This window comes from Botryllus schlosseri, chromosome 8 (assembly GCF_051294905.1).
Source record: "Botryllus schlosseri isolate E-star chromosome 8, Bs_hap1, whole genome shotgun sequence".
Lineage (NCBI taxonomy): Eukaryota > Metazoa > Chordata > Ascidiacea > Stolidobranchia > Styelidae > Botryllus > Botryllus schlosseri.
In genome coordinates, this window is record NC_137243.1 from 13810561 (window position 1) to 13830400 (window position 19840).

The following is a 19840-nucleotide window of genomic DNA, read 5'->3' on the forward strand; positions in this document are numbered from 1 at the left end:
CACGTGCCGACACTTACGATTCCAAGACGAGTCCAGTTCATTCCCGGGCGACACCGGTGTTCCTTTTGACATCGTGTGTGTCGGGTAAGCGATTTCGCTCGCGGGCGACGAAATCATCTGGTCCCGTTCTCCAGACACGAGCGCCGAAGACCTGTTGAGGAACGGGGGGAGAGATTCCGTACTCGAGGCGCCTAGGGTGCTCCGCGTCGTAAACTTATCGGGAGAGCCCGGTCTCGAGTCGTCGTCCTGAAAACATAATCGGACATGGTAGTCAAGTTAACGGCAGAGTTGATCTTTGACTGGCAGATAATTTCTCTTATTCCAAGCCTCCGGCATCATTTGAAATAAATTCAATCTGGTACGGATGCAATTACTTTACACGGTTCCATTACCCAGGTAACCAAAATGACCACACCGACGTGGGTCGTTAACGATTGATCATACCCCCAATATTGTTGCTTACAGACATAGAGGCAGGGTTGCCCTTTCGCTGTTTTAAAGACCAAATTGCTAAAAGTGAGATATATTTTCAGACCACCGGCTGCAAAAAATAGTATGCCACAGTCAAATTATCTTGCCGCAAAAAGATATAATTGTTTACAAACCAATGCTTATTCAGTTTTCTGTGATATTATAGATATCTAACCTAGAGATAGATGCGCAACACCCGTCGTCACGCTTGCTTGCTCCGTGCCAATTAGCAGTTTGAAAGCAACATAATTTCGAATCCCATAGCTGATGGACCAAGCGCTTAAATTAAATAAAGTTGATCTTATTTGAAAGCTATTGTTGCGCTGATTCCAAAAATATACATGAAAATCTGATCAGGACAATGGAACCCCCACGTAATACACGTCAAAGTCTGAAAATTGGCATTGTTCCGAGCAATCGCAACCTCGTAAGGGTCATTGTTACAGTCATTGTGCTGCTCGCTGCGATTGTTTAGAACAATGCCGATTTAAAGACTTTGAAGGCTATTTCAGGGTGGTTCCATTGCCTTGATGAAATTTTGATGTATATTTTCGAAATCAGTGCGACAGTAGCTTTCAAATAAGATCAGCTTTATTTGATTTGAGCGCCAGGCCGTCAGCTATGGGATTAGCAATTATGTTGCTTTCAGTTTGCTGAGCAGTTATTTACACTGAGCAAGCAAGCGTGACGACGGGTGTTGCGTATCTATCCGTAAGTTAGTTATCTATATTTATATTCATCGTTAAAATACTACTTTTAGAAATAGCCATGGATGGTTAATCGAGCAATAGAATACAAAATCACAATTCCTTTCATGACGTCACATGAATTCGGCCCCACTAAAATAATTCGCATGTTTGGCGACGAAAGCTTGGGTGTTCTTCTGGCAACCCTGCGATGGGGCCTAGTCTCGTCACTTTTGAAACACAAACACATTTTTTTTTGGGAAAAAAACAAGCCCATGTCAACATTTCCAGAGTGAACTAACCATTCATCGGATAGCACAAATGTGAATCTGTGCGAGGGTGATGCATTTCGTGCTATGGGATTTGTTGAAAAAACACAGCTACAGGCCGAGAAGACCTGCCAATCATCAATCATTTCAAACCGCTTTCCTGGCAAAAATATTCCCGAGTACCCGGCAACACAGAACCGAAATTGATCTTTATCTAACCGCCGTCACATACATCAGACATTCATGGATCAACATTACCTGTATATTGGACCTTGAAAAATCAAATTCCAACCCGTCGGAATCCATGCCGTTCAGTTCGTTAATAGACCTATCCGAGCCGTCCGTGACAGCGCGGTGTATACTGAAAACACAAAGTTTGCCGTTGATTCGCAATGTCGCGCCGTGTCCACATGAACACACTCAAGGCCACCTACCTATTGATGGCCTCCGTTTGTTCTTTGCGCTCCCAGGCGTCTTTAAAAAACGTGGTGTACACTTCCGTGAGTTTGGAATGGCTTGGCGTGACTGTCATAAATCTTGCCTGAAGAAAAGATATTCCCCGTATCGATAACTAGAAATTTCAGACACATTCCTAACAAGATCTGTAGCAAACGCCGTCAAATGAATCAAACAGGCCAGTTGACTTAACACCATAGAGACACTAAGACTCTGCAAGTCCTTTTTTCCCATGTAAAAAGAAATAAGATGACTATAGCTAGCTCACCGCACAAATCAGTTTTGCAAAGCCTCAATTTCAACTTTCGTTTTACATCTTTGGTTGTATTAACGTAGCCACGTCACGGGTATATAAAATTGCCAGTGGCAGAAGTAGTTCTATTTACCAACCCACTAAAGTCCATACTATGAAAATACAACCAGGTACAAGTTTGGGAAACATCATCATAGACTTGATGGGAACTTCTAAATGTTGTAAATGCATGGGCCTGCACGAAAGAGTGCTTTACCTGCAGCGTATCTGCGAGATTATTGGCTTCGATGACGACTTTCTGCGCTTCTTGGTCACGGAAGAAGCAAGTTGAAAATCTATCTTTGGATTTTGACGACATACAGACCATCTGGATCGGGTAGGCGCTTACAGTGTATTTTGCAAAAACCTGAAAATACAAAACATAATATCGTAAATTCACCAGTATGCGATGGGACCTATGAACCTTCTACAATAGGGAAAAGTTGAAAGAACGTAAATTTGTAGTCGATTTCAAGAAAGAGGGCAGCTTGCAAAGTATGAAATAACTGCATCAAGTAGAAGTAGAAGTCGGAGTATCCACGTAGAATAGTTTGAAAAAGCAGATTTGGTCAAGGCAGGGTTGTAACCAAGTCACAAGGTTCCGAGTCACAAGTCATTACCACTTTTATTGTTTTGACTCGAGTCGATCATTATGTCCACTGTTAAGTTTTCAGGTGAATCCATTTTTCTCAACTCTGCTCGAGTGATATAGAATGGCTTGCATTCATAACATAGTAATTTTCCTTGGTCTTACAGTTTCTGGCTCCATTTCCAATTATGACGACCGATTGACGAAATACAAATATTGTGGTCACTTTACTATTTTTCAAAGTTACAATGAAATGTCTGTCTTGGCCGTCGTAGTCTCGAGTCATTTGGCTTGGTTCGAGTCACGCATTTAAAAAATGACTCGAGTCAAGCCGAGTCACCAAAGAATCGTGACTCGAGTCATTACAACCCTGGATCAAGGCCTTGCATACTTTTTGTAGTGCATCGTTACTGGCCATTTCTGCATATAAAAGGCTCGAGGCTTACCTTCATAACGGAATACGACGCCGGCCGACAGGTGTCGAACAGCAGCAAAAACCCGTGCACGGTCTGCTTCTTGTTCAGTATGTGCCTGGCGTTCTGATACGAGGTCATCGTCACTTGAATGCACCTCTTCTGGTCGCCGAGATAGGTTTCGATGGCCAGCGAATCGCCGACGGACTGAACGTCGTCTTGGTTTTCCGAGCTGCACGAGGCGGAGTCCCTGTCCGGCTTTTCTTTGTCGTCGTCTGCCGACAAGACCTTGCACGACGAGTGGTTCAGAAGCGGTAACAGAGCCACCTCGGCACCGGAAAAGTCATCTGGAAACGCGTAATTTGGTAAAATCACGATACAAGATCAGTTGACGGTGTCAGGATGCTAAACCAGTGGTTGTTAAACTTAAATATCCCAAAGCAAACTTCAGAGGAATCCCAAATTTTAGCTCAGTCACAAAGAAAAATACCACACCACACATCTAATTCATTACTGGTGCAAAAAAAACCTGTGCATCAACAGTGTTGAAAGGATACCGTAAATTTCCAAGTATAGTACGCCCCCATGTATAATACGCACCCTTAAAATGGCATGCAAATTCTGGGAAAAAGCCTGTACCCATGTATAGTACGCACCCTGTATTTGCAGTACACGAATAGCTGTGTTTCAGTATACTATGCCGACATGTCGTTCTGTTTTGCGATGTCACTCTTCAACAATCATGACATAACCATCGCTAATCATTATACAATTAACGGCATTGTCTCTAAACGATAGTACAGAGCAGCAAAAGCCTGCGAGGCTGGCGACGCGATAGTTTGGGCCAGCGACACGACATCTTCAGCACGAGGTCTATCACAGATGCGATCGCCCAGGCCAACGGTTATGTCGTGCACACCAGGTCTTTTAGAGATGCGATTGATTAGGCCTGTCTTTGACTCAATGAATCAGCGAGGTTGCCGCGCTCAATGACCTAATTTCGCTCGCGTGCAAACGGCAAACTAACTAAGCAGGAGACCGCGTGCTGTGCTGGTAACACGCTTCTCGCTAATTGGCAGCACATAACACTGATAATACGAATTACTGGGCGCGATGGCTGAAAGTGTTGCGCGATTGGAAGCAAACGTGAAGAAAGGTGTGATTTCAAGTTTTTTTATCGAGGGAGATTTTTTTCAAGCGTGTTGTTCCCATGTGTAATACGCACCCCCCGATTTTAGGGCAAAAAATCATGAGAATTTTGCGCATTACACATGGAAAATTACGGTAATATCATTCAAATATGATGTTCACGAGCTGATAAATATTGGAGAAAGAATTAGAATTACAGCACCAATTCACTGTCACATCATCGGCAAACATCGCTTGGTCAAATCATAATCCAGTGTGTGTGGTAACAAACAACGAATACGTTACTACTTTCAAAGGTTTTACCTGCCATAGTGCAAGCGATGATCCTGATATCGGGATCGACGTGACTTTCCGCGATTTCGATCGTGGCTCTCGAATTTCTCGAACTGCCCGCTCTCTCTTTGATGCCGTTAATAAGAGACCGCATCGCGCTCCGAATCTGCGTTTCGTGAAAGCGCCGGTTGTACGCGTACTCCGGCTCCATCACGTCGATAAACGGACAGCCCAACGCCGCCGCCAAGTTCTCTCCTTCGGTCCGCAGCTTAGCCACCTGGAAGGTTACAAAGTAATGAATGTGCCCAAACCCAGTTCGAATTTCGGTAAGCGCGTCACTATAAATTTCAAACAGTTGCACCAGGTTCGCCTGACTCAACGATGAGATTTAAGCGTGGTCAACGTTGGTGCATACAAGTTGAGTGTTTCTGTCATGGTTGTAATGACAAATGACTCGAGTCGCAATTTTTTGTAGACTCGACTAGTACTCTAGTCATTGCACATGACTCATCACAAGTCTCGTATATCAGGCCGGATAATTGAAAAATGGGCCCAGAAACTGTTTGAATATATATGTTTAAAGTGAGAAAAATGAGTCTAGTGTGAATCTGAGATTTTCGATATCGTCCAAGTGTTCACAAAAGCGAGTTGAACCAGACTTGAACTGCATACTGAACAGTAACCACTATGACTTGGACTCATTCTTGAGTCTCAGCACTATGACTCGGACCCGACTTGCTCTTGCTCCCTCACTAGACTCGGTTGTGTATTGAAAATGACTCGACTTGACTCGACTCAACACTATAAAAATCAAATTGACTCGTGACTGGGAACATTGTGACTTAGTTACAACCCTAATGTGTATATTAAGCTTGGAGTCATGCATTCCTGTACCACTGAATATGGTGTCGCAATAATAAGACAGAATAAAATAGAAACTTAATGTGATCACTAAGTAAGTAATGCTAGTCCGAGACCCACCTCTTCGGCGGCCATCGCTTGACTGGCGAGCAAAATCGACACCGGCAATCCGTGAAAGAAAGGCAAAGCCGACGACACCACGTCCGACGGCTGCATCACTGTCTTCTTCAGACTTTCGCAAATGTACCTGCGAGAGGGCGCAAAATTACCAGCAATGGTAGACTCAAAAACACGCAGGGATACAGCTTGGATTGTGCCAGGGCTTGAGCCCGGAGGCGGTCATTGTCATTGTCATTGTAAATTTCTGCCGGATTGCGCGTTGAACGTGGCCAGGTCTGAGAAGTACGCTCCTAACTGAGCCCTTTACGGAAGTAGACGGAGACGTTGAAGACTTTTGTTTGTCAAGCTTTCAGTGAGTAAATTAACAATATGAAGTTATTGTTTCGGGTATTTCTGAAGTTATGTACCACAAATGATTGATTAACAAGTTATAATCCACTACCGATGTACAGGGTGTGCGGAATACGACTGATGAAATAACAAATATCCTAGATTTTCGATAAAAACATTAGGTCACCCGAGATATTTAGGTCGGTTGTCACTCGCTAAGTTGATGCAAACCTTTTAAAAAACTACTGTATGAAAGAAAGTGAGCGCGTAGTCTTGCTGAAATATGCGTGAAGTGAAAGCAGGCCAAAACCACTCGTGCATTCTGAATAAGTAAGTTCTGCTTACTTGCACTACACAATTTCGAAGTCACCATTTCGTCAGGGACAATAGTCAGTAAATAGTAGAGAATTGAAAAGAACGTTGCACATCAACAGATGCATCGCCATATATGTTATCACAATTATCAAAATTCGAAAAATAAACAACGCGAACAGATAGCAGATTATTTTGACCATTTTTGGTGATGTAATCCTGTTCTTACTTGAAGGACTCGACAGTCGAGTACACCGCGATGCACCCGTGCGGCGAAAAGTCCGAAGTCTTGAACGAGTTCCGCGGGCTGGCCACGTCTCCGTCGATACATCTCAACCGCAGCGTGTGCGCGCAGCCGTCCAAATTGTACGAGTCCTCCGAAGACTGTACCTGACGAAAAACGGTAGAAATTTAAAAACTCAAAATATTTGAATGGTATAGTCATATTGAAATGAACCCGAATATTTTCGGCTGACACTCGTCAGGGGTAATCGTCAGCAACTAGTAGAGAATTAGAAAGAACATTGTATATCAATAACCGTATCACAAATTATGACGTCACCGGCATGAAATTTTGAATAATCGGGGCAATCAGAGTGCTAAGCTCAAAGTACTACCTTTAGATGGTACACTAACACCTTCCGTTGGCACAGACTTGGATGGCGCATTATGAGATTACAGTCAACTCTAAGGCACACAAATGAAAGAGTGAACGGCCTCTCACGACAATGCGAAATCTGAGGTCTTGATAATTTTTCGCGCCAAACAAGATTATCAAACAAATGTTTACCGATGGCAGAATTCATGGCCTTCGTCTGTTCTGAATCAAGCTTCAGGGTATGAGTCAAGGGTGAACTCTTATTATGAGACTCGCTTGTTCTAATAAATCTGCGGAGAGGACATATTATTTTATTCGGTCCCGCAAACGTCATGTTGTTCTTCCAACGTATCCACAATCACTGTGGCTCCTATATTCGTACACTGCATTACTTTGTTAAAGGGGGTAGTTGGGTTATCATGAAAACCACCTTGGTATTCACCGTGTCGTAACACTTACTGACCACAGAAATCAATTATTTTTCAAAGCGGGTGGAAATTGGACACAAAACTTAGTCTAGTTTCTATGACAATACCGTGATCTCGTTGGCAAGTTCCCGGGACAGGCCGTCCGCGCCGAGCAGCACCACGTTCAGCGTTTTCGAGTCCGGCCGCAGCGACCATTTACTGCTGGGCCACGCTTTCTCCAGCGGCTTTGTCTTCTTTATGGTGTTGACCAGTTCCTGATAAAATAGTTTCAATATTTATTTATATACATTCACACTGTGTTTACCTTCCACATTTTTATGGAGTGGTTGACCACAAGTAAGGACAGTAGAGTTTTTATAGTTGTACGTGATGTTTATGTTGTATAGGATCCCGTAAAACCAGTCCGTGGACCCTTGCACTTGCAGATACGATAAACGAGACATCCCTATTCCCTACCCTCAAACACTTTGTCCCCCATTGGTCTTGACTGGGGTAGAGCATTCCCGAGATGTGTCTGGTCAGTATGGCGTCGCGTTCTTTCTGCATGAATTCCATCGCGGTGTATCTGGAAGAGATAAGTTGCTGAAAATTGACACCGGCACACTAATGAATGATCTATTATGCGACGCATATTTACACGAGTTCACTCTAAACAAAAGAATTTTATTTACATTATTGGAGAGTTATTTGCGGTTTCTACGATATTTCAAACACTATTTTAGGACTGGATTCACAAAGCGTATAAAATGCCAATTGACATTTAATCTGAGATAGCAATTTCTTCGAAATGCAATTGAGAACCCGGTGAAATTGATATCGCTTTCATAGGGTTTTGTGTCAGATATCTGTGGATTTCTGGTGGATAAATGCACAAAGTAGCTGCATAATTATACTGACAAGTCTCGCGGCCGATGTAAGAATGAGATACTGTGCGAAATACAAAGCTATGTATAATTGAGTAGTGTATTCCTATTGAAACGAAATCGAATATTTCGGCTGACACTCGTCAGGGTTAATCGTCAGCAACTAGAAGAGAATTGGAAAGAACATTGTATTTCAACGATCGCAGTACAAAATATGACGTCACCGGCATGAAATTTTGAATAGTCGGGGCGAAGAGTGTGCTTACGCTCAATGTACTATTTTTAGATGGTACACTAACTCCTCAGCGAATTTTGACGAAAGTCGACTCAAAGGTACATAAATGAAAGTGTGAACGGCTATGTATCGCGAGAAAAACATGAGTTATCACAAATCTTGAAAAGATGACTTGTAATGTCCCTTACGTTATCATTAAACCAAGTTCACATTGACAAAACCAACCTTTTATCCACTCCGAGCGCGATATGGATATCGGAATGCGTGCGATTCGTAACAAACGCTTCGGCCATTTCGTACAGCAGCTCTTGAAAATCAGTCTCGGCCTTTTCCGTGATATCCAACTGGTGTTCTTCGTACATCGAGGTAAGTTCGGCGTCGCTGAGTTCAACCAGAAAATCAAAGTCTTTGAAATAACGCACCACGTCGCTCCAATCCCGGCCGGCGTACACCTGCGATGTGCAAATCTTCAAAGTCCACCGAAATTTATTATACCAAACACCTTTGAGGGCGACAACATGACTTGAAGACATTGAATATCAGAGCATGAAAGAAGGTAGCAGCAAATACAAGCAGTCATTTAATTTCAAAAGTCAAATGATAAATTCATGACATTTAAAAGTAGGCTTGTGAAGGAAAATTGATTAGATTTTAAAATATTCAAGATTGCATCCCGTATCTCAAATTTCCCAATCGTTCCGCGATACTATATCATCGGCGATCATTTTCACACGGGCCCAAGCGAGACTAATTATACGATCTTGAATAATTCATGACCGCCTTTTTGTAAACACAAAGCTGACAGCTTCAAAAACACCACTTCCATCTCACAGCAAATCAACAAGTCAGGCAACACAAAACATAATATCGACCCCATTAACCACATTTGTAGGTTGTTACCAGGTTGTAACAGGTTGTAACCAAGTCACAAGGTTCCTAGTCGCAAATCAATCTGACTTTTATAGTGTTCACTCGAGTCATTTCCAATTCACCACCGAGTCAAGTCAGGGAGCAACGGGTAGAGTCCGAGCCAGCGTCATAGCGTTTACTGTTCGGCACAGAGCTCAAGTCACGTTCAACTCGCTTGTGAATGCCTCGGATTCATAATACAAGCATTTTTCTCACTCTAAACATGTTTATTCAAACATAATATTATAGAAGACCGTTTCTGGGCTTATCTTTCAATCATCAGTCCTGATGTATGAGACTTCAATAAGTCATATAGGACGTGTCTAGTCATGCGCAACGACTCGTGTACAAGTCGTTTCGATGCACAGATTGACTCGAGTCGAGTCATTTTCCATTTTTTAGAAACTGATTTGAGTCGAGTGGACTCGACTCATTACAACCCTGCCATTAACGCTCTAAAATCAGCTCAAACGGCCGTGATTTCCAACTGTACCTGCGCCGAATCCTTCAGCGTCTCCCTGAATATCTTGCGCATGTCGTGCTTGCGCTGCTTCATCTCCAAGTTGGTCCTGTGCTTGAGAAACAAGTTCTCCGCGTCCGGGGTCTGCAGCAGTTCCAGCGGTATCCGCCTGTCTTCCAGCGAGTGCGTGTGATCGTTCTCGTACCAAGGAACGCCGCCGTTGCTCTCGAGCGTTATGAACCAGCTGAGGAAACGAAGGCATTGTCAAAGGTTGCATCAATAACAATAGCAACATATCAAAGTGTGGTGAATCAGTAACAGTGGTGAGTTGTTACACAGGGACAATTGTTTTACCCCGTTCCAAATATCTGCACGTTCACTTAGTTTTGGGCAATATAACTCGAAACAAACAGCCGTCATGTTTGATCTCACGACTAAGGCTGGGGACAATATCAGTCAACGACAAATTACCCAAATCGCTTCAAGTGCTTTTACTTTGAACATGCAGGGATACGAAAATCAACTACATGAATTGGTACTTTTCGGAGTATTTGGTTGTATCAAGTATGATTTGATCTTGGTAAATCTAAAAGTTTTGTAAATCCGTAAATGTAAATCCTTCACAACGCACCAGGCACTCCGTTATAGCAAGCCTATGACGCTTACCTATGAAACGCCGACTGCTGCGACATCATTGTGATTGTATCCTGCCAATTAGCGCCGAGCAAACACAGCTCGGGCAAAATAATTTTGAAGGCGCGCGGGAGATACCGTAAATAATTGCTCTGCATCGACAGCCGGTGCTCGTCTCGTAATCTGTTAACGTGCTTGCGAAATATCTTTGAGGCGTAATTCTTCCCTGAAAAAAAACGAGAGTGCCGTCAAAATCACACTGGGAAAGAACAAAGCAAACTAAATAATGCCTTGTCCGGGTGAGGTCAACCGTCATCAAACAGATATGCAGAGGTGGTCAATGGTCATGTTACTGTACTACTACTTCACTTTCAACGCAGGCCAGTATCACCATCTCTGCCCAGTGCACATATGCACTATAAATTTAGATATGAAAAATATACTTGTCACAATGGCGATAGAGGTCAAGTTAGCCACAGATACAACTCTAGCATAGGCAAGGCAACTCTTTCCAAAGCATTTCTGCAGCAATACCGGATCGATAGCAGAGAACTGGTTTAACATTTTCGCAACTACGTCCATAGTCACTGCCTACCCACATTGCGTCAATAACTCCTGATTATTACCAATCGGAAAAAATTCTTCCGCATAACACACATATCCGCAATTAATCACGCACTCCTAAAATAGTTTAGTGTTGCTAATCTCGGTTATCAACACTAAGGAGTAACAATAAAATGCACGATTTCTCAAATCCAAACAGCAGATTTCCACATACCCAGTAACTCGACGTATCTCTTATAGGGCAGCTCGTCTTCGACACCCTTTCTCGCAGTGGCCCATTGCACGTGATATGAGGTCACGACCTTCGACAGCAGCCTGCTCAGGTCCTCTGTCGCGTTGTTCAGAATCTCCTGCCTAGTCTTGGACGCATCGTCGTAAGATACGATCTGGAAGTTAAATTTCAAAGAATAAGCCATTCGCGGCCGCAGAACTTCAGAATTACATGAAACCCTTTGTTCATGTCGTCATGAATTCACTAAAATCTTTCCGGACAACTCTCATCAGCATCAAAAGTCAGTAATATGGTGAATCATATTGAAAATTTACTTGTCTGTGGAAATTCTATTTTTCATTTGAAGGTCCTGGAGAGTGGAGACTATGATCATAAAGCTGCAAAAGTCGATTCATAGTTGACAATAGGGACATCACTACACTCTTGGAATCTTTCAGTAATGCTCTGTGTCATTGTTTTCGGTTATATATAATGGAATATATACTTATTTACGTTTGTTCCGTACTGTGTCGTACCACCCCGTCTAATAGAAGTTTGTTTTGTTTTTAATACGTCACACAGACAAATATTTCCCGAATTTCGAAGTTGGTAAATCATACTAGTGAAGTTTGCTACAGATTTTAGTGTATAATTAACAGTATGCCATCGCTTTAAGAGTAAGGTGGAAAAATTAAAATTTTCAAATTCAAAAACATTCAAAATTTGCACACCGTATGTATTCGCAGTGTGGTAAGCATTCGGGTCCAGCAGCCATGCCCTCTATTCACGGTTTACATTTTACCGGTCTGGGGGATTCTACAGTGTTATGGGTAAACGCAATCCCCAACAGTTCGTAAAGCGGCGCTGCTTTATAGAGGCACTAATTTAGCAGATGAGGCAAAAACATTTACAAGACGCATCGCGTGTGGTCCTACATCGGCGCAAACATTTCTTGCAAATATTACTCATTGTGTCACAGGAATTTTAAACAACTGTCTATCATGTGCTGCCGCACACTTCCAATACACAAACAAGATTGTGCGCTCGCAGGGTGAGGAGAAAACGCTTTCTGACTGCCATAATACCTACTTCCAATGTTTTGTTCCGGTAAATCACAGAGACAGTCGCACATTCAGCACTCTAGGCATTTGATATCAAAACAAGTGGGGTGATTCATTCTGTAATCTCACAGGACATGGTCAGCAACGATGTACCTCTACTTTTTTCTGAGCGCTAAAGTAAGTTTTGCTTACTTAACCTACTTGCTAAATTGGTTATGTTTCTCTTGGACAAAGTCTTTAAAATGCAACTTCTACTTGCGATTGAGTAGAATTTTACGGCATCATTTGTATGCAAAGCCATGCTGATTACTTTGACCACTCCTGAATCTCACCAACTGTCAAGGGCAAGGTTTCAGGGGCAAAGAGTTTCTTAATCCAACTGACCTTTGACCTCGACCTGGCTTTATCGATCATCTGCGCGAGCACCATGAACGCCAGCTCGACGTTGATGTTTTCGGCGGCCGACGTCTCCACGACGGGTATGGCGCTCCTTCTGCCGCTGGGGGCGGCCGCAAATTTCTCGGCCTCTTTCACAAACGATTGGACCCCCTCGTCGCATTTCGTCAACGCCAGGACGACGGGCTTCTTCGTCTTTTGGAGGTAGTGGTAGCAGTTTTGCACAAATTTGACCTGGAATTATAAAATTACATGTTTAAGATGTTTGCGCAAAAGATTACACTCTTTGTGCAAGTTGCACGCTTATCTTCAAACACACGAGAATAAATTTTCAAACTTTTTTCATGGCCCCCACCCCATATTGGAAACCCCTACTCAAATACAGCAGTTTTGCTCAACTTTGACCTTGGGCACACAAAAATATCTCACACTTCATACAAATTACACGGTTATTCTCCAACATGGTTCTCTCATGGCATTCTTAACATAGCACAAATTTGATCGTGATGAAAAATTGTAGGCCTACATCAATAATGCGCACACGCAAAATATTACATGTTGTACATATTACACAATATATTTTCAAACACATCAGATTTAAGTCAACAAAGTACTCTTCGAGGTGCTTAGTTTCAAATATCCAATCGATAGAATTATAGCTTACAATGGAGCTGGACGAACGCTAATCTAATTCAAACGAATTACACAGAGCCGGGTATAATGCCGAAAGGTTTCAAGGGTTAAATCAATTGTGTGTGATATTATTTCGCGGGAAAAGACTCTTGACTGGAACCAGATAGTGCTCATGGCCAGACAAGTGCCAAATACCGCACAACAAATACAACCAGCTACAAGAGTTGAATTATAACTTCGCCATACATGGTAACATTCACTGTAGCGATAATAGACCAATAAATATAGAGCTCTTGTGTAAGTGTCATAAACACAATATAAACAGGGATATATCCCTCATCCCTGCTATAAAATGCATGCAAAGTTCATCCATGGTAGTGCCACAATCTCACAACAGCACCATAATGAATATAGCAGAAGAAGGAAAATAACTCGGTCATAGAGTTGATTTATTCCCATTTAGCCTGTCATTTACTATGGTCGTACATTTGCACAATGAATTGAGGAACTTACGGTACCTATATATATTTTGCTCAGAAGTGTATCAGAAAACTGTCTGCGGGTGTGGGGCTGCAGGTAGATGAATATTTTCAGCAATGAAATGTCGTCATGATGCAATATTGTTTGAAAATATACCACATACCTTTCCTGGAAGTTACACATGACATAATACATCTCTAAAAGTAAGTGTCACAGAAGTAGAAAAATGTCAACAGCACTCAAGGTTCATAATGCCGAGACATTATCCATGCTCCAGATTTGTTTTATTTAGTGCTTAGGTTCCAATTTTGTTCAAATCCAAACATGTCAATAAATTTTGTAATACCTGGATTTTTTACTCAGTTGGGATTCTAATTCTACAACAATTGTGTTCAAAGGGATTATAATTATGAATAGCAAATCAATTGTTAATTAAACTCATTTGTACGACTAGTCATATTCATTCATAGTTCACTCTTAGAAAATCTCCTTCATTGCAAATACAATCTCGCCACTGCATAATTCATGTACAAACCGGGCTAATCCATCAACTATATAGCCAGCTGGAAAATGATGTCATCACCATACCACATAGGCAAGGTGACCTTAATAAACTTGCTTCATTCTAGTGGAAGTAAAGTACACTTACCCATGGCATTAAGCCTGTTCAATGTGAGATGCTGGTGTGTTGTGATGATAAGGAGTGATGAATAACCAGTTGAAACAACAATCATCTCCAACAACACACCATTAGGAAGTAATTAACATTTATGGACTTCCACACTGGATCATAATTCGTGCATACAACGCTTATACCAAGAGCTAGGTATGTTAATACATAGGAATATTAGTGGATGACAGGGCAAAGTGATCAATATCCCGATATCAAAATAATTTGAAAATCAAATCAAAGATTCACTTGAAGGTCAGCAATAATTCAAAACATAGATGACCATAATTCTGGGTGAAGTCAATTTACTTTAATACCACCCTAAATAAGATACACACTAATCTAGACAATTGATATAGCTGTTGAACAGTGAGGCGCATAACTCATTTTCGAGCTTCAGCACTGTAAATACTTCAAGGCCGCTATTTACACTATGAAAATAAAAGCCTGGGGGCGCATTTGCGCTAAGCATCATAAAGAATGCAGACCTTCTCCGAAATGGAAAAAGAGTTAGGTCGGTTTCTCGTAGAAGCGCCTTTTAAAAATATTGCTACACAAGAGAGGGTGGCTAATTACCCGTTTCTGCCGACCGCGTATAACCCGACACCAAGAACGCGCTATACGAGTACCAAATCAAATGTAGCAATCCAGACAAGACATTGGGAAATATGAATCAACACTGGCGATGACGCACAATCACGCTGGAATCAAGTTGAATATTTTCAGAAACATCTGACATACAAACTAATTCCAATTACAGATTGATCACCGCACGAACAACAATATAAGCACAGCGCGACTCCCGGTTTTTATATTCCATTGGCGACACGCCAGCGTTAATATCACACAATTTCGTTAACGTATTTCGATACAGCCACGCCATGATCACAGCGCGCAGTGCGTCAATCACCACGTCCAGCATTGCATATTACAGACGCGGAACCCGCAATTAATCCATCAAAAATGTCAACAACAGCGATGGAAACGCGCGCTAATTACGGCCCACGCGATTCGCGATTACAGGCTCGCAGGAAAAGTCATTCCAACCGGTGTATCATCGAAATCAACGGCAATAACGCCAGGCATCGATACCAGCAACTGTGTAGGCTTAGGCTGTAAATAACAGTGCTAATTTCGCGTCTGATACCGACACAATGCCACATCACCAGCGCGGTCTGCGAATTCGCGTAACAGAATCCGGAAATCTAATATTTGACGACGCCTACGTCATACATTCAGACGTAACAATCCCCAAACGCGTCCTGAGCCTTCGTGCGTGCGCGATGAATAGTGAATATAACGCAAACAGGGAGAAATGTGGACAAGGTAAATCAGAGGCTAGTTATTACACGTGTGTATATCTAGCCTCTCAAATCGGCTCAATATCAACGCAATCGCATCGACATTATGGCAAACAAAGGCTAAAATACGTCGGGAAACGCCATAGAAAGTCACGGGGCGTCCAATTTCCGTAATCCGTCGCAACGTCATGTCGCAATCAAAACCCGGTATTCACAATCAGCGAGTCATCGCTCGCAAAAAGACTTTACATCGCGACCGCGCGCAATAAAAAAGCCTTGGTAATTCGGCGCGGGCACAAAGGCTACGATTATTCACGGGTTTGAAACACCAAAATAGAATACCCCCGCGTAAACGTTACGGAAAACGCTTTCGAGCGCAGAAAATGTAACTAATACCGCTCCGAAGTCTAACTTATCCATGTCGCGGACCGTGAACATAAACCCGCGCTACGCGTTTGAAAATAGCTAACAGCGAGGCGGTCGGCTTGCAGAAGATTGCATACTTCGTCCTACCAGACGAGAAATATTTCAAGACTTTCACGGTGAACTTAATGCCGAATCGTCGATCAAAGTCCGCCGTGCATGCACCGCAGAACGAGACTGTATCGCTAGCATCGGTCCGCTTACTGATTATAATTATCGGAAGTCTCTCGGGTCGAGCTGGGTTAAGTTTATAATTTACGATTCGGGTATCGACGCCGCCCGTCCGCTGTTTGCATAATATTTGATCACGTCCGAATATTAAGGTCAAATTTGTAACGCATATTTGCAATCATGTCTCGTATTTGGTACGCACAAATACCCACACATATCGCCGCTTTTATAAAAAATGTATCGAGCGCTGTACCACAACACACCACGGAAAGCGTATGGAAGAAAAATAATGAAAACCACAACTTAATGGCGAGGGTGTGCGTTCCACTTATACAGGCAGATAGATTCGGTGAAAACAGACGTAAATATTTCACATCCTCGTTATGATATCCGAAGAATATTCGTCAACAGATACACTCTCACACCGTTTGCAAAATTATGCATACCATGCGATAACCCCCACATGTTTTGTAGGCAAATCAATGCCACCATGTCGCGTTCGAGATCCTGCCTCTACTTATCCGCATTGCTAATTTGCACCGCTACCAATCAGTCAGCATAAAAACAACAATTCACAAATCACCAGACCATTATCGCAATGCAATACATCATCACGCGCTGTGAGCAATGGGTGTCATTTTACGGAATCCTTTCACCAGCGGTGTTGAGAAACATTCCACAAATAAAAGACAGCAACCCGCTTCACCATAAAAGGCGACCAGAGGCCGGCAGGAAACCAGATATAATAATCGCGTGGCGAAAAGAGAATTCTACTATGCACCATCAGCTGCACCCTAGAAGCTATATTACAAGTTCACGCTGTCAAGCTGCCAAACGCAGCCAAAACAAGTAGAGATCTCCCCATCGAGCGGCAATATCCGCTAGAACACAATTTCTGGATTTCATCAGCATGAAAACGCGACTTTGCGGACGTAATGAAGATAGGTCGGCAGTTATCATCGAAAGTCCTAGTAAACCCACTGATAATAATATAATAAAATAAGCACAAAGAATTTCAAGAGTACAGTAAGCAAACTTTGTTTGAACTCACAATTATCCAACCACAACATATCTGTGTCGAAATGGGTGGATAGGGAATGGCAATTGATAGAAGCACTACAATGCCAAGACAGTCAAGACGCTCTGCTAGTATACTTTTGCAATCAATTACACATTTCTAAACTAAATTATAGTGCTTAAGAGAGGACTTCCATGTCTTTACAGTTCCAGATTGAATAAAGCTACAAATTTTATTTAGTAAAACACACAGTCACCATCTCCCGATTTCATAGGACATAATTGCTTGGCCAACGACCAAGCATAGTTTTAAGGAACATTCTCCTAAATATTGAACCATTGCTGTCCCAAAACATTTCAGAGTGCTCAAGTAACACTAAGTGCCAGAAGAGATTCATGAAAAGATAACACAGTGCCAGTTGTGATTATGATGCATCTACACCAACCAGAGTAGTTAACGCTGGACAGATTGCTTTTAGAAAGCGACAAAAACTGTGCGAAAGTTTGCAAAAAAAGATTAAGACAAAAACAATGACTCAAGATCGAATATCATGCGTCCACAAGGGCTTCTTTGTTGAGCTACATACCATCAACTTGGCAATGGTAAGCATCAACAAATTATCATCAATCAATACCCTTACCATATGCTATGCCAAATCTAATGATATCAAAGTATTACAAAATACAATCTACCAATCTCAATGTGATAGGTGTCTGATCTGTGTTCCATAGAGCAATGACGTCTTAGAATTCGACTTCCAAAGTATGCCGCAACCCGCAAGTGTTTCAAATTTCAATAGACAGTGACTTCTCGCATACGTAAATAGACACCGATGCACGATCAATGTTTCTGCATGCAATTCACCAAACGTCTGCATGCACTCAAGTGCTAGCAATTTCCCGCACATAATCCGTGTTATCACGACACCGCAAACAAATCAGGAAGGCATAGAATGCCATGAATCTACCGTTTTCAAAAGACGTGAATGATAAAACAAGGAAATGGTAACTATGCTTCTACAAATAATTACCTCATAAATTATAAACAAATGCGAACATTCACCAATCAACACGAACCCAGTAGTAGCTAGTATCTCAAAAAGTGATCTGTGACATTCTCATTAATTACATAATAACCATTTGTGTGATCTACCAATGTCTGAACAGAAGCACTGTCAATACAAGGATAAGAAGAAATTTTCATCTCATTTGAAGCTACTGCAAAACACCATCAAAGGGCCGTGTACAAACATGGAGGCGATAACAGAGCTTAAACAATATTACAGCATTGGGTGTGTATTTACCTGGTCGTCCACTGCGCGTTTCTCCACCAGGCTGACGTCGAAGCACAGAAGAAATCCGTCTATCGTCAACTTCCCTTCCGGCATGGCCTTTTGCTCGAAATCCGACTCGATCCCCAGTTGATCGATACAAATATACATCAATTTTTCAGCGGAGACCAGCTGAAATTAATACGCACTGTTTAGCTACCCGCTCCACACACACACACACACAGTTAAGCCGAATTATCATCAAGAGAGTCGGGGTTGGTCGCAGGGACTCACTTCTTAGCATTTGAAGCAGAGTCGGGTATGAATTAATTCTAGACCCCAGACCGTGCTCTAGCGCAGTGCTTGTCAACCTTTTTCACAATGGTAGCGGTACACCTTTGTAACTTGTACACAAAAGCTATACATACACCCTAGTCCAGATGTTCAACATTGATCCGCCTGAGTTGGAAGCTTATGACTAGAGAAAAAAAGGTCAACACTTTCGGCCAGGCATAGTCTCACCCGCACTGGCATAGTCATGACTAAAAAGAAATGTCATCACACGGCCTCGTTATCAGTTACAAGTTGCAGTGAGGGTGCTAGTCGGGGAGTCTGGCCCACTGGCCGTGCACCCAATGGAAGTGGCACACCCTTAAAAAGCAGTGCTCATTTGAAAATAAAATACCGAAGCCTAGAAACTCAGGAATGTCCATCTTAGTTAGACTTGACAATCGCAGGCACATTTCTAGATTCACAGAGTGCATCACAACAGCAGTTGTGAGTTGTGACAGCCACCAAACAGTTGTGACACCCACCAAACTTTCAGTCTGAGCAAAACACAGTGATCTGATCTCATCTCAACTTGGAAAGCTACACTGACTTAAAAGAGACGTTGCAAAGACACTATCATCAGAACTTTGCTGATCTCGGCTTTACATAATCCTCAGAACTGTTATTAATTAGAGTAAAGCCCGTACAAAAATACATTGACGTACACTGTTAAAAAGCCTAGGCACAAATTAATACAGAAGTCATACAGTTTTGCCCACAACTCCATGATAATATGGGAGAACATGGTCCAAATGCTCATGTCCATACCTTGGTCGACGCGCATCTTTTATAATAGCTTTGATTTGATGAAGACCTGTGAGGTTGATATGACTGATCGTCGATGAATTCCGTCTGTTCTACCACGTTGAACGTGTATTTCATCCCGTTGTCATCCTGAAAATACATTAATGATAAATGATAACAGAACACAGAATAAAATGCATAGAGTTCGCTTTAGACAACAC

The 19840-nt window shown here is 42.3% G+C and overlaps 4 protein-coding genes across 6 annotated transcripts in view; 3 read left to right on the plus strand and 1 right to left on the minus strand.

Annotated features, from left to right (window-relative positions):
• The window catches only part of LOC145444222 (uncharacterized), a 118984-nt gene that overhangs the window by 93678 nt on the left and 5466 nt on the right, over positions 1-19840 (plus strand). The window lies entirely within an intron of this gene.
• LOC145444248 (uncharacterized) overlaps positions 1-19840 on the plus strand; it is a 170285-nt gene that overhangs the window by 43545 nt on the left and 106900 nt on the right. The gene's annotated exons all lie outside the window — the stretch shown is intronic.
• Positions 1-19840, minus strand: part of LOC145444210 (rho GTPase-activating protein 5-like) — a 44537-nt gene that overhangs the window by 21096 nt on the left and 3601 nt on the right. For both annotated transcript variants that reach the window (XM_080322145.1, XM_080322144.1), the window contains exons 3-19: positions 19644-19769; positions 18579-18737; positions 12568-12813; positions 11126-11297; positions 10381-10573; positions 9748-9958; positions 8571-8797; positions 7704-7812; positions 7355-7501; positions 6451-6611; positions 5580-5706; positions 4629-4875; positions 3210-3523; positions 2392-2541; positions 1861-1967; positions 1685-1787; positions 18-246 (exon numbers count right to left, since the gene is read on the minus strand). In XM_080322145.1, the coding sequence (XP_080178271.1) occupies positions 18-246; positions 1685-1787; positions 1861-1967; positions 2392-2541; positions 3210-3523; positions 4629-4875; positions 5580-5706; positions 6451-6611; positions 7355-7501; positions 7704-7812; positions 8571-8797; positions 9748-9958; positions 10381-10573; positions 11126-11297; positions 12568-12813; positions 18579-18737; positions 19644-19769 (3028 nt within the window). The remainder of the gene's footprint in view (positions 1-17; positions 247-1684; positions 1788-1860; positions 1968-2391; positions 2542-3209; positions 3524-4628; positions 4876-5579; positions 5707-6450; positions 6612-7354; positions 7502-7703; positions 7813-8570; positions 8798-9747; positions 9959-10380; positions 10574-11125; positions 11298-12567; positions 12814-18578; positions 18738-19643; positions 19770-19840) is intronic.
• The window catches only part of LOC145444219 (uncharacterized), a 166698-nt gene continuing 149057 nt past the window's right edge, over positions 2200-19840 (plus strand). The window contains exon 1 of the mRNA XM_080322162.1: positions 2200-2214. The gene's annotated coding sequence lies outside the window, so the exon portion shown is untranslated. The remainder of the gene's footprint in view (positions 2215-19840) is intronic.